The sequence below is a fragment of the Arachis ipaensis genome, chromosome B06, assembly GCF_000816755.2.
Source record: "Arachis ipaensis cultivar K30076 chromosome B06, Araip1.1, whole genome shotgun sequence".
NCBI classification, from domain to species: Eukaryota; Viridiplantae; Streptophyta; class Magnoliopsida; order Fabales; family Fabaceae; genus Arachis; species Arachis ipaensis.
Genome location: NC_029790.2, coordinates 6,457,796 through 6,471,521, shown reverse-complemented (window position 1 = coordinate 6,471,521; position 13,726 = coordinate 6,457,796). Strand labels below are relative to the sequence as shown.

The 13,726-nt window shown below is 33.6% G+C and overlaps 2 protein-coding genes and 1 long non-coding RNA gene across 3 annotated transcripts; 1 reads left to right on the top strand and 2 right to left on the bottom strand.

Moving 5' to 3' along the window:
* Positions 1,761 to 3,062, top strand: LOC107646328 (putative F-box protein At1g53550). Its single transcript, XM_016350519.1, has 2 exons — positions 1,761 to 1,813; positions 1,910 to 3,062. Exons 1-2 carry the CDS (start codon positions 1,761 to 1,763, stop codon positions 3,060 to 3,062), a joined length of 1,206 nt encoding a protein of 401 aa, XP_016206005.1.
* On the bottom strand, positions 7,251 to 8,277 carry LOC107647940. The gene is made up of 2 exons (XM_016351989.2): positions 7,903 to 8,277; positions 7,251 to 7,650 (listed from the first exon to the last, which is right to left on the bottom strand). Exons 1-2 carry the CDS (start codon positions 8,060 to 8,062, stop codon positions 7,439 to 7,441), a joined length of 372 nt encoding a protein of 123 aa, XP_016207475.1. The 5' UTR covers positions 8,063 to 8,277; the 3' UTR covers positions 7,251 to 7,438.
* On the bottom strand, positions 9,649 to 13,469 carry LOC110263120. The gene is made up of 2 exons (XR_002348209.1): positions 11,288 to 13,469; positions 9,649 to 10,380 (listed from the first exon to the last, which is right to left on the bottom strand). It is a non-coding gene; the product is annotated as an uncharacterized LOC110263120 (long non-coding RNA).

Here is a 13,726-nt window from a genome sequence, read left to right as displayed (position 1 = left end):
TGTTAGTTTATATTTTTACTTGTTATGATATTTAATTTAATTTAGTATATTTTTTATTTAGATAAAGGATTCAATTTTATATTTATGAGTTTATGATTAAATTTTTTTCGATCTAGTATAAAATCGAATAATGCTACACATTTAATTTTTTTTGTTTAATTTAATTAGACTTTGTTCATAAAAAAATTTTAGATGTGTAACATTACTCTTTAAAATTTATACATACTAGTATACTACTTATGAAACTATTGTAGCATTTTTTTTTGGTGACTAAACAAGGAAAGAAACAAAGCAAAAACTATTCTAAATCCGAGCGGATGATTCGTTGGAGATCAACACTAGGCTCAGACCAAATAACATGATTAGAGTTACTCTTGGCACCATATTTAGCCATCCAATCCGCAGCTCTATTTGCTTCTCGGGACACCCATTCAACGTGAACAAGCCAAGGACGAGATAAAAGCTCCTGAATCTTGTGAACCAAATCTGTTACTTCAGATGGATACCCACTTGTAAGCTCATGCATGATGGGAAGAATGTCAAGGCAATCTGTTTCACATATAATATCCCTCAAACCGCAATCCCAAGCTAAAACCAGCCCCCTCCAAGCAGCAAATAATTCACATCTGATTATAGACCAAGGGGGAATGCTTCCAGAGCAGCCCGAGATCCAATCTCCCTTAGAATATCTAATAATACACCCAAATCCCGCTAAATTTGAATCCATATACAAGCTTGCATCACAATTAACTTTAAAACCATTGCCTACCGGTGGTTCCCAACACAAGCAATTTTGGAGAGACATAAAGGCATTGTTTCGATTCCTGTAAATCTGTAAGTCCTTGGCGATAATTCTGGCCAAGGCAACAACCTTATGGTCTGTCCAAGGGTTGTCAGTGTTGAATATGTCATTGCACCTATGTCTCCATACCCACCAAAGCCCTGCACCAAAGGACGCCTCATTGTTAGCCAAGGCCTTCCGAAACCACTCTTCAAGAGCAGTACCAGCCGTCGAGTCCAGGATACTAGGATCCAACATATACCAGATTGCCTTTGATCGTTCACAGTCTCTAAGGCAATGCTCCATAGTCTAATTTAATTAAAAGATTAATTTTATATTAGACTTGATATATATATATATATATAGGACGAGATGGAACATATTTAAGCAACTATGCAGCAATACAAGGAATCTCTCCCTAAATGCATAACTACCTTGTAACAATCCATATCACTCTACCTTTTTTTTATTATTGCATACAGTACCTATTATACCCTTATCACTTTATAGTAGATTTGAGTTATTATCATTAAGCTGTTTCATTTATTTAATGCATTATATATCTATATATATGAACATAAAATGAGTAAACTTGATTTTTTTTTACTTTTATTTAGTCTTGTATTAACTCATGTTAGTTTTATAATTTTGTTTAAAGAAAAAATTTAAAATTTAAAAGGTTTATATAATAATTAAATTTAAAAATAAAATCAAAATCCAAGTAATTTGATTTGAAGTTTGAATTACTTCCTAAAAAATTGAAGCAGCCTAAAAACCCTATTGTTTGTGGTTTTTTAAAAAGTTTATTTAAAAGTTTCTTTATAAATTATATTCGTACTTCGTAATTGATTTTCACATTCAACTAGCATGGTTATTATAAAAATCAATAAACTCTCCTTGAAAGCATCAACTTTATTTGCTTCAATCATCAGCCATCAGGTGTTTGTCTTCTCCCAACAATCATTGCCACGTGAGAGTGATGGAAAAATTGATCAAATTTCTCTTCCAATGTTTCTTTACACGACGGGTGAGGTAAGTTATATTTTGTTTTTCTATGGAGTAACACAAAATAGCACCGAGAATTTTTCCTTTCTCATTTTTTAAAATTGTTTTATACTTAATTGTCAGGAAATTTCAAATACGAAAGTCTTGTTTTGCCAGTCTTCCGGTCGATGTAATTACTGACATCTTTGTCAGACTTCCTATAAAATCTGTTCTCATTTGTAGATGTGTTTGCAAGTATTGGAACACATTTATTTCTGATCCAAATTTTGCCAAGTTACTCTTTACTTATACACCTCCTGCTATCATGATCCGACGGCGCTGTTATTCAAGAATCTTTCATCTTGTTGAATATGACCGAATTGAATGGCATGAAAGGAGAAACAATCTATTCTGCCTCAGTTTGTTTGAAGTCCTGGAACCCAATAATAATAGCAGCATAAAACTTGATCCTAAATTTGAGATTTTTCTCCCTAATCCCAAATCAACTCAGAGTAGAAGAGTTCCTCCTCTTCATGTGCGTTCTTGTAATGGTCTTTTTTTCATGAGTTCTTCAAAGGAAAGTGACTTTTCATTTGTTTGCAACCCAATAACAGGTGAGTTCGTAAGACTTCCAAAACAACCTCCAATCTTGACACCCTGCGAGCAAATATATTGGAGTTTTGGTTTTCACCCAAAAACAAACCAATACAAGGCAATGAGAATCCATATTTTTAAACAAGATCATCGTATGGTTATTGAAATGCACACAGTTGGAACATCGACATGGATAAATATTGAGGTAGATTATCCTAAGTATTTGACACATGTGTTCAAACATCCTACTTATTTTAATGGGGCACTTCATTGGATTTGTAAAGATGCTGATAGAAATGCCTCAATATGGGCTTTCGATTTTGACACAGAACAGTTCCAATTCTTTTCTAACAGGCCCAAGGGTCAAAGCAAAGGCACAATATTAAAATTCAGGGATTCTCTTTGCTTCATAGATTTTAATGAACTGCTTATCTCAATGTGGATGATGAAAAAATATGGAGTTGGAGAATCTTGGATTCCCATTTTCCAGTATTCCGTAATCACAGCTCAGTTACCTGGTTGCATGGCGTACCTTGATCGTGAAAATCAAGAGTTTATGATTTTTGGGACTCCTTGGCATGATTTCAAGGTTCATGGCAAGTTTCAAGTGCTTGGCCATGTTCCTACCCTTATCCCACTGAAAAATATTATCGGAGATAATGTGGAGGTGCAGAATATTTACTCATTGGATAATCCAAATTGAGGAGTTTTACTGTTTGTTAGTTGTAGATTTTTTTTATTAATAGCAAATTTCTGCCTCATTGCTTTAGATTCACATTATAATATTCACATCTTATCTGGTTGCTTAATTATTGTTTCTAGTTATTTAATAGTAAATTTTTTTTCTAAACTATTATAATTTAAAATATAATTTAAATTAATTCAATTTAATTTATAATCACTGTCCTAATTTTATTGGTTTAATCACCTTTCACGAAACAAAATTTTGAATATTAAAAAAATAAAGAACTAATTTAAATTCACAAACTAATTTTTTTAAAAAAAAGCAATTTAATGTTTTTACAAAATATTTTTTTACAACAATGCACTCTCTACACTAAAAATCAATTTTTATGTATTTGTATATGTAGATACATTTTTTTTTATTAAATAATCAGTTATCAAAATAATCAAATTTATTTACGAACATTATGATGAAATTATTTTATAAAATGTAAAATTTGTATTTTAATATAAGATAGTTAATTAGAGATTGATCTTTAGTATATTGATAGCATGATTATATAATTATATGTTGACCGCCATTATTATAAGATTAAAATATAAAATATAAAAATGTTAGATGCACAATAAAATTTGATCACCAAATTAATTACCAAACTAACAAAAACCAATTGCAACAAATCCATACACATTCCTCAACAACTTTTCCTACCTTCACGCATGTTCCCTACTCTTTAGCTTCAGTAACCCGCCCTCAATTTTCTTTGTTGGCGCACATTCCTTTATCCAAATTGCTACCAGTACCCATTGCACCACTTCTTGGCATGACCGGTACTTCCTAAAAAATCCAAGCAGCCTAAGAATCCTATTTAACATACTTTTTTGAATTTTATATTTATAGGTTTAGGTTTATGATTAGATTTTCTCTCAAATAATTTTTTTTTTTAAATTAGGAATGAAATTCGAATATGCAACTTCTATATAAATATGGGAAGATTATGTTATTTGAGGTAAAATAATTTTTTTCTATCCAATTTTATTTTATTTTTATTTTGATTTACTTCATTATTTTTATTTTAGTGTTTGGTATTTGTATATATCCTTGATCTAAGGTTAGTCCAATCTTATTCTTATTTGATTAATGAAAACAGAAAATAATGTGGCCGATGCTATTGTTTGTGGTTTTTTAAAAAGTTTATTTAAAAGTTTCTTTACAAATTATATTCGGAATTCGTAACTGATTTTCACATTTAACTAGCATGGTTACGTTGTTATAAAAATCAATACACTCCCCTTGAAAGCATCAACTTTACTTGCTTCAATCATCAGGTGCTGCCTGCCTTCTCCTAACAATCATTGCCACGTGAGAGTGATTGGAAAAATGATCAAATCTCTCTTCCAATGCTTCTTTGCACGACGGGTGAGGTAACCTATATTTTGTTTCTCCATGGGGTAACACAAAACAACACCGAGAATTTCTCCTTTCTCTTTCTCTAAATTATTTTATACTTAATTGTCAGGAAATCTCAAATACGAAGGTCTTATTTTGCCAGTCTTCCGGTCGATATAATTACTGACATCTTTGTCAGACTTCCCATAAAATTTGTTCTCATTTGTAGATGTGTTTGCAAGCATTGGAATACATTCATTTCTAATCCAAATTTTGCCAAATTACTCTTTACTTATACACCTCCTGCTATCATGATCCGACGCTGGAATTCAAGAGTCTTTCATCTTGTTGAATATGACCGAATTGAATGGCATGAAAGGAGAAACAATCTATTCTGCCTCAGTTTATTTGAGGTCCTGAAACCCAATAATAGTAGCAGCATAAAACTTGATCCTAAATTTGAGATTTCTCTCTCTAATCCCAAATCAATTCAGAATAGAAGAGTTCCTCTTCATGTGCATTCTTGTAATGGTCTTTTTTTCATGACTTCTTCAAAGGAAAGTGACTTTTTATTTGTTTGCAACCCAATAACAAGTGAGTTCATAAGACTTCCAAAACAACCTCCAATCTTGACACCCTGCGAGCAAATATATTAGAGTTTTGGTTTTCACCCAAAAACAAACCAATACAAAGCAATGAGAATCCATATCTTTAAACAAGATCATCGTATGTGATTGTTGAAATGCCCACAGTTGGAACATCGACATGGATAAATATTGAGCTAGATTATCCTAAGAATTTGACATATTTGTTCAAACATCCTACTTATTTTAATGGGGCACTTCATTGGATTGGTAGAAATGTTGATAGAAATCACTCAATATGGGCTTTCGATTTTGACACAGAGCAGTTCCAATTCTTCTCTGACGCGCCATATTAGAATTCAAGGGTTCTCTTTACTTCATGTATTTTAATGAGCTGCTTATCTCAACGTGGATGATGAAAAGATATGGAGTTGGAGAATCTTGGACTCTCATTTTTCAATATTCCATAACCACATCTCAATTACCTGGTTGCATGGCCTACCTTGATCGTGTAAATCAAGAATTTATGATTTTTGGGACTCCTTGGTATGATTTCAAGGTTCATGGCAAGTTTCAAGTTGTTGGCCATGTTCCTACCCTTATGCCACTGAAAAACATGATCATCGGAGATAATGTGAAGGTGTAGAATAATTACTCATTGGATAATTCAAATTGAGTTCTACTCTTATATTTGATTTTTTTTTTATTAACAGCAAATTTATGCTTAATTGTTTTAAATTCACACTATAATGTTCACATTTTATTTTGGTTGCTTAATTATTGTTTTTAGTTATTCAATAGTGTTTGCAAAACTGTTAGTAAAATTTTTTTTCCTAAATTATTATAATTTGAAATATAATTTAAATTAATTCAATGTATGGTTAAACAAGGATTACTAATCACTAACGAGAATGTGGCACGCAACCTAGGCCCAAGGCTCTCAAGTGAAGATGAAAAGGATGAATAAAAGGAAAGCGCTTTAGTAGTGTTTTAGGAGATTGAGACTGAAATAAATTTTTGTATTGTATTTGACGTAAAATAAACAGAATTGAGTTATGTTTTAATATTTTATTTGATTTAAAATAAGAGGACTGCTACACATTTAAGTTTTTTTGGCTTACAAGTCTTACAAGTTGGCACAAGTCCAACAAAACATACGCATTACACTCCCACATTCAAGAGTAAATAAACGCACGTTATTCAACCACTTCCTGTTTCCAAAACGCACTACTCGCCATGTATTATGAACGACTCTTTTTTTTCTTCCTCCATGAAAACGAGGTTCTTGCCAAATTTGAAGATAATAGAACTTCAGAAATACATCCAAACGATTACAGACCCAAAGAATTACAGAAATACACCCAAACGGTTACAGGAATTCACCCAAACGATTATAGAAATGCACCCAAAGAATTACAAAACTACACCCAAAGGATTTAAGAAATACACCCAAAATTCGTTGAAGTACACCTTATGCATAATTTAGAACTCTTTCTCTTTCTCCTCCCCATCTTCTGCTTCTTCTTCTTCAAAAACGATTTCAGAGCTTGATATAAAAAAAACAATGGAAATCGAGAATAACGAAGAAAGAAAACAGAGAGAAAAACACGTAAATGAAGAAGGAGAAAGAGAAGGCAAGAAACGAAAGAAAAGAAGAAGAGGAAGAAGAACGTACAGTAAGAAGAAGAATGTGTAGTGAAAACGTGCAGTACAGTTCGAAGCGCGTTAATATAAATAACTTGTAAAAGACTTGTATAAAAAAACGCTTGTATGTGGAGAATTATTCTTAAAATAAAAGTAGAGACTGAAATACATAAAATGACTAAACTATCTTTATTATTTTAAATTAAAAATATACAAAAAAAAGAGAATAGAATCCTAGTTCCCCTCTCCCTTTTTTTCTTCCCCATCTTTTTCGCTTAGGGTTGGCAATGGGTAGGGTAAGGTAGGGTTTAGATTTTACCCTAATCTTACCCGCGGGTTGAAAACTTTCTCAAAACTCTATCTTACTCTATCTGCGGATTCAGAATCTCTCAACCCTAACCCTACCCGCATCCTAAAGTTCTAAACCTTACCCTACCCGCAGAAACAAAAAAAAAAAATTCAAATAAATATAAAATTCAACCGTTCCAAATTTCATACATATTAATAAAATAAAAAATAAAAAACTAAGTTCAAATTAAAAACAATAAAATCTTAAAAAATTTAACATAAAATTACAAATAATATGATCATCAACTAATTTAGTGATTATTTCAAGTTTTTATAAGATTGTGAGTACAAGACTCAATTTCTTCACTGCATACATAACTTTTACATATATATTATATAATATATTAAGAATTCGGATGGGATAGAATAAGGTATTCCCTAAACCCGTACCCTACCCTACCCTAAGGCAAATTTACACCATATCCTGCTCTACCCAAAGCGGGTAGGGTAGACAACCCTACCCGAACGAGTTAGTCCGGATTGGATACGCGCGGGTAGGGTATATATTGTCAGCCCTACTTTTACCTTTCTCATTTTCGAATTCCAGTAGTTCTCCATCGTGCCACCCCATCTCGTTGGTACCACTCCCCTCCTTGGCGTCGACTTCACCTCCGACGATGAGGAAGCCCACCAAAAATCAACTGCAACAGTAATAATTACAGCAAACCAGCAACAATAGCAGCAACAATCACAACAACAACTACACCTAAATCAACTTTATAATTACAATCACAACTATAGCAAAATAGAAAATTAATTAGCTTATCAAAATTTCAAAACCTAAATAAACTTTATTATTAAAATTATAACAAACTGGCAAATTAATTAATTGGGTGAAGAATTGGCAAGAAACTGTGAATGAGAAGATTGGAAAAGAGGGAACAAAGACTCACAATCGCTAACCACATCGAGGAGCAGCCACGGGAGGCGAGATGGCGACGTCGACGAGCAAACAACAGCAATAGCAAGGGCAAGAAGAGACGACAATGACGCACGAACCTGGGCGAGTCGCTGGCTACTTTTGTTTGACTGAGCTGGCGACAATGAGGACATAAAAGTTGCAGCACACGAACCACGAGGTTGTGGTGGTCCTGACGGCAGCGACAAGACAACGTCTTCCGCTAGGGCTCTTCGATGGTGATACAGACTCCTGAGCTGCACCACGCTGGTTTTGTGCGTCACTGGTTCTCAGTGGAGGGGTGGTTGGCTATGAAGGAAAGGTGGCAGATGGAGGCTAGCCATGATGATGATGATGATGAGTGACGGTGTGTTGAAAGAGGGAGTGAAAGAAGAAGAAAGTGTGAAAGGTGTGATAATTAAAGGCATTTTAGGAATAAAATATTATTAAAATTTTAGTTTCTATCATATTAAATTTTAGTATCATATGTTCCTATTTTTTGGAGATATTAAAATACTGAAATTTTAAAAACAGAAACTGAAATTTAATATTAATCTTTGAACTAATAAATATGATATTAAATTTTATTTCTCCAATTTTGATCTCAGTATCTCCAAAACAAACGCTACCTTTAACATTAGATTTTGTATAAGTTAAGACGCATTAGAATTCTTTAATTTGTTTATTATTATAGCTAGTTTCAAAATCCTCGATAAGGATCTCTTTTCACCTATATATATATATATATATGGGTATGTATGTGTGCATGATTCTATTTACATTATATTGCATGACAAAGAAATATTATTAGCTGCAATATGGCTGGTTATTAGGTAATAATTGTAAAAAGAAATATTCAAGTTCATGCAATGTTAAATTGTTATTAGTGGAATATGAAATGATACACAGAATTAATAATTAAATAGAGGATCTTCTGTCTTTTTTTCCTTGCCAAGTTAGTTTTTGCTTANATGATGATGAGTGACGGTGTGTTGAAAGAGGGAGTGAAAGAAGAAGAAAGTGTGAAAGGTGTGATAATTAAAGGCATTTTAAGAATAAAATATTATTAAAATTTTAGTTTCTATCATATTAAATTTTAGTATCATATGTTCCTATTTTTTGAAGATATTAAAATATTGAAATTTTAAAAACAGAAACTGAAATTTAATATTAATCTTTGAACTAATAAATATGATATTAAATTTTATTTCTCCAATTTTGGTCTCAGTATCTCCAAAACAAACGCTACCTTTAACATTAGATTTTGTATAAGCTAAGACGCATTAGAATTCTTTAATTTGTTTATTATTATAGCTAGTTTCAAAATCCTCGATAAGGATCTCTTTTCACCTATATATATATATGGGTATGTATGTGTGCATGATTCTATTTACATTATATTGCATGACAAAGAAATATTATTAGCTGCAATATGGCTGGTTATTAGGTAATAATTGTAAAAAGAAATATTCAAGTTCATGCAATGTTAAATTGTTATTAGTTGAATATGAAATGATACACAGAATTAATAATTAAATAGAGGATCTTCTGTCTTTTTTTCCTTGCCAAGTTAGTTTTTGCTTAATTAAACCATTATATACGACTGATTAATCACGTAAATGACATGTATTGCTAGAAAAATGTACATACATATTATCTTTTTTATTAGAAAGAATGCAAGCTCTTATAAAAAATGTAGCAGAGGTGGAAATTCTGCTATAGAAATAGAAAAAGAGAAGTATAGAGAAGAGTACTTTGTATATATTGAGATAATCAGAGATGCAGTAATTAGAATTGAAATATCTATCTATCTTTTCTAACTTGCAGTGTGTGAGCAAGCATATTTATACATGAGTTTTGGAGGCCTTAATCCTCAAGAAAGCACCTAACAATATAATTGAATTGTATAATAACTTGAGACTTGGCTTTCTTGATTTTCTTGAATTATGTCTAACCACATTTCGTTTTGTCTAGTTTATTGTGATGCTTAACACCTCCCCCCCCCCTTCTCTCTCTCAAACTTAGGGTGATTTGAGGAACTACTCTGAGTTTGAATCTGAAATTGTAAAATAGAATATAGGAGAGGGACTTGGTTAAAATGTCAGCTATTTATGAATCTGCTGGTATATAAACAACATGCAACTGTCCTTTGTGTACTCGATCTTGGACATAATGCAGGTCAATTTTGAAATGCTTGCTTTGGTTATGAAGAATTACGTTTGGCAAAAACCATGATAGAACTCAAATTGTCACAGAAAATAGTGGGAGCTACTGGTTGAGAGATTCCTAGCTCAGTCAGCAATTTTTGAATCCATAAAACTTCTGCTTCTGCATCTGCCATAGTGCCAAGCATCTAAATTCAGCTTACAGCAATTTGTTTTTCTGCTGCACCAAAAAACTGGATTGTTTACAAGAAGAACGCAATAACCACTAGTTGAGTGACGATTCTCAATGTCATTGGCCCAATCAGCATCTGCAAACACATAAACACGAAAATAAACTCATTTAGTAAAGAGAAGACCATGACTGTGAGCACCGAAGAGGTATCGAAGTATGAGTTTGAGAGCTTTGAAGTGATGTTGCTTAAGATCCTTCATAAATTGACTAACTTTCACAGAAAAAGCAATTTTTGGATGAGTCAGGATTGCATATTGCAATCCTCCTATTAATGATCTGTAGAGACTAGGATCTTCAAAGTTATCACTGCCTTGAGAAACAAGTTTGAGTGAAGATAGCATGGGAGTTGAAACTGGTTTGGAGCTGTTCATGCCTGCACGCTTTAGAATATCTAAGATGTATTTCAATTGAGATAAATGAAGATCCCTAGAGGGTAGTTGGTTAAATTCAAGACCAAGGAAATAACGCAAGCCACCTAAATCCTTTAAAAAGAATTTGGAATGCAATTGAGTAATTAGATTTTCAATTTCATTTTTATCATTTCCAGTTATAACAATATCATCTACATAAGCAAGAAGGTAAGTGGTAAAGGAATTAGTAACACTAATGAACAAAGAGGTATCAGCTTTAGTGTTTTTAAAACCAAAAATAAAAAAAAGTAGAGTTGAGTTTTGCAAATCATGCACGTGGAGCCTACTTCAAACCATAGATAGCTTTGTGCAATTTGCAAATTGAATTTGAATGACCAATCTCAAAGCCAGGGGGTTGAAGCATGTATACATTCTTATCTAAAATACCATTTAAAAACGCATTGTTAAAATCAAATTGGCCCAAAGGCCAACCCTTAGAAACAGTCATGGTTAGAACAATCCTAATGGTAGAGGGTCTAATAGCAGGACTATAGATTTGTGTAAAATCGATTCCTTCGATTTGGTGGCACTCTTTATTGAAAATACTACACGTTTGATTTCATCCTCACTAACCAGTTTTGCCCAATTCTGATTGGTGGTGGCTGAAACCTTTCTTTTAAGCGCTCCGAACTCATCTGATGGGTCCCGTGATAGAACCATCGTGAAGAGCTCCTTAAAATACCGTTTAGCTCTCTCTCCAATGGCCTCGGATGTAGTACACTAATTACCTTCTTCATCTTCAAGTTGCCATATTTTATTCTTCCTATTCCGCTGCTGGTTTTTTGAGTGAAAGAAAGGGGGTATTTTGATCACCCCATTTCAACCAACTCACTCGTGATTTTTCCTTCCAGAAGCGTTCCTCTTGAAGATAAGCATCAGTTAAATCCTCTTTCAGCACTAATATTTCTTCTTTGTCTGCTGTCCTCGATGAACTTTTCAGCATCTCCAACCTGTTTTCAATTCTTTCCATGGCCTTCCTAGCATTTCCAGCACCAGTTGCTTGCCAAGAGACTAGCTCCGACCTGCATTTTTTTAATTTTTGGAACAATTGAAAGATAATAGTACCTTCAAATGTCATTGCCTAAGTGTCCTTAACTATTCTATCAACTGATTTTACCCCACACCACCTTTTTTGAAATCGGAACCTTCTCTTACATTTTGTATGTGCTGAATTAGTAGAGAGGAGCAGAGGTCGATGATCAGAGCCCTTGTCTTCCATATGTGTAACAGTCGTCATAGGGTATTCATGTCGGGTTTTGGGAGATATTAGAGCCCAGTCTAACCTTTTTCTAACTAATCTCTCTTTACAACTCCGATTCCACCATGTGAATTTCTCCCATATGTAACCCATGTCATCAAGTTTTCTTCACTATAGAAATTGATGAAATTCTCAATTGACTAAGCTGGTTTTTCTCTCTCCCTCTCCCCCCTCCTCTTTCTCATGTGCTGCCATGATAGCGTTATAATCCCCAATAGCTAAGTATCTTTTTCCTAGTTGTGAAATCAGCTGAAAAATCTCCTCATATTGACTGGACCAGATCCTATCTGAGTTATGAAAATGAACACCTAGCACTTTTTAGACTGTTTGATTCTCCTGCTCTTCTATTGTAAAATAAATGTAGAAATCTACTTTACTTTTGACCTCCACCTGCATCTTTCCTTCCATGCCAACGCCAAACCCTTGGATAACCCAATAGGATCAATACAATCATACTCATTAAACCTTCACCTTCTCAATCTTTCCTCCAAAAACGAGGTTTGATGTTTGGTTTCACACAAGAACATAACCTCGGAAGAATTAGATTTCTGAATCTCTTTTATGTTGTGAACTACCAGAAATTTTCCCAATCCCAGCAGTTCCACAGTAACATTCTCATGGCTCTGTGGGTGTCTTTGATGGAATGGCACCCTGTCCCCAATCAGCATTCACCAGATCAGCCCCCTTTTGTTCATCCAGAAAACCTCCTCCCTCGCACTCCTCAGTCCTCCTTTTCACTCCAATGACACTATTGTTGTTCTCACCTAGTTGAGGGTTCCTTGCTAGGTGTTTATTCTTTGGTTTCTTCTTTTTATTTCCAAAGTTTTCTTCTGTTGCACCCATTTGGAAACCATCAAACTTTACCATCTTTCCTTTTGCATCTCGTTCAGGGGTGGACATGACATTGTTTTTGTTTACTGTGGAAGTCAGCGTAGTCTTATCTCATTGTTGGCTTCGGTCAGTAGTATTTTGAAGAGCAACACTCTCCACATTTGTATCGAACTCTGAATCTTATTCCTGTCTGAGATTGATAGTTTAGCAAAATTATGTAAAAGACTTACTGCGGTTGGTCTCTTACCAAATTGATAAGCTCTTCCCTTGCTTCTTTCAGAGTTTGGATTGTTGTTCTCCTTGGCTTCTTCTACTCTCGAGTCCATGCTTGTTGCCTTCAGATCACTCCTCCACCTCATGTGGCTTGATCCGAAAACCTTCAGGATGGTTCCAAATTACAGTAAAGGCTCCTTCCAATGTTCCAATGCCCAAACCTTTATCCGCAACAATTCGCCCTATCAAACTTCTTGAGCAGTCCTCCAAACCCTCCTTAACATCCTCTTCCTCCGCTATCACCAAGTCCTCCTCCACGTTAACAGGTGGATTCAGATCTCTCTATTCCTCGTTTTCTTTTGTAGACGTTGTGTAGTCACTCACTATTTTTCTAGATCACAAAATTGACTTTTCATGCACTAGGATTCACACACACTCAAATACAAAATTCTAGCTGGGCACAATTCTATTTGTATTTGTATTATTGTTATTATAAAGATAAAGATATAATTAAATATTAGGAAATAAAAAGTACAATAGAAAATAAAGAACTCAAAATGTATTTATTGTACACTTTACAATAAAATAAAAGCTAATAAAAATAACAACTAATAAAAATATTTAGTTTGTTATCCAATTCATATTTTGAGATTTTTTTTTTTGTTTTTTACCAGAGTTAAATTAATATTTTTATAATATGTGTTAGCTCA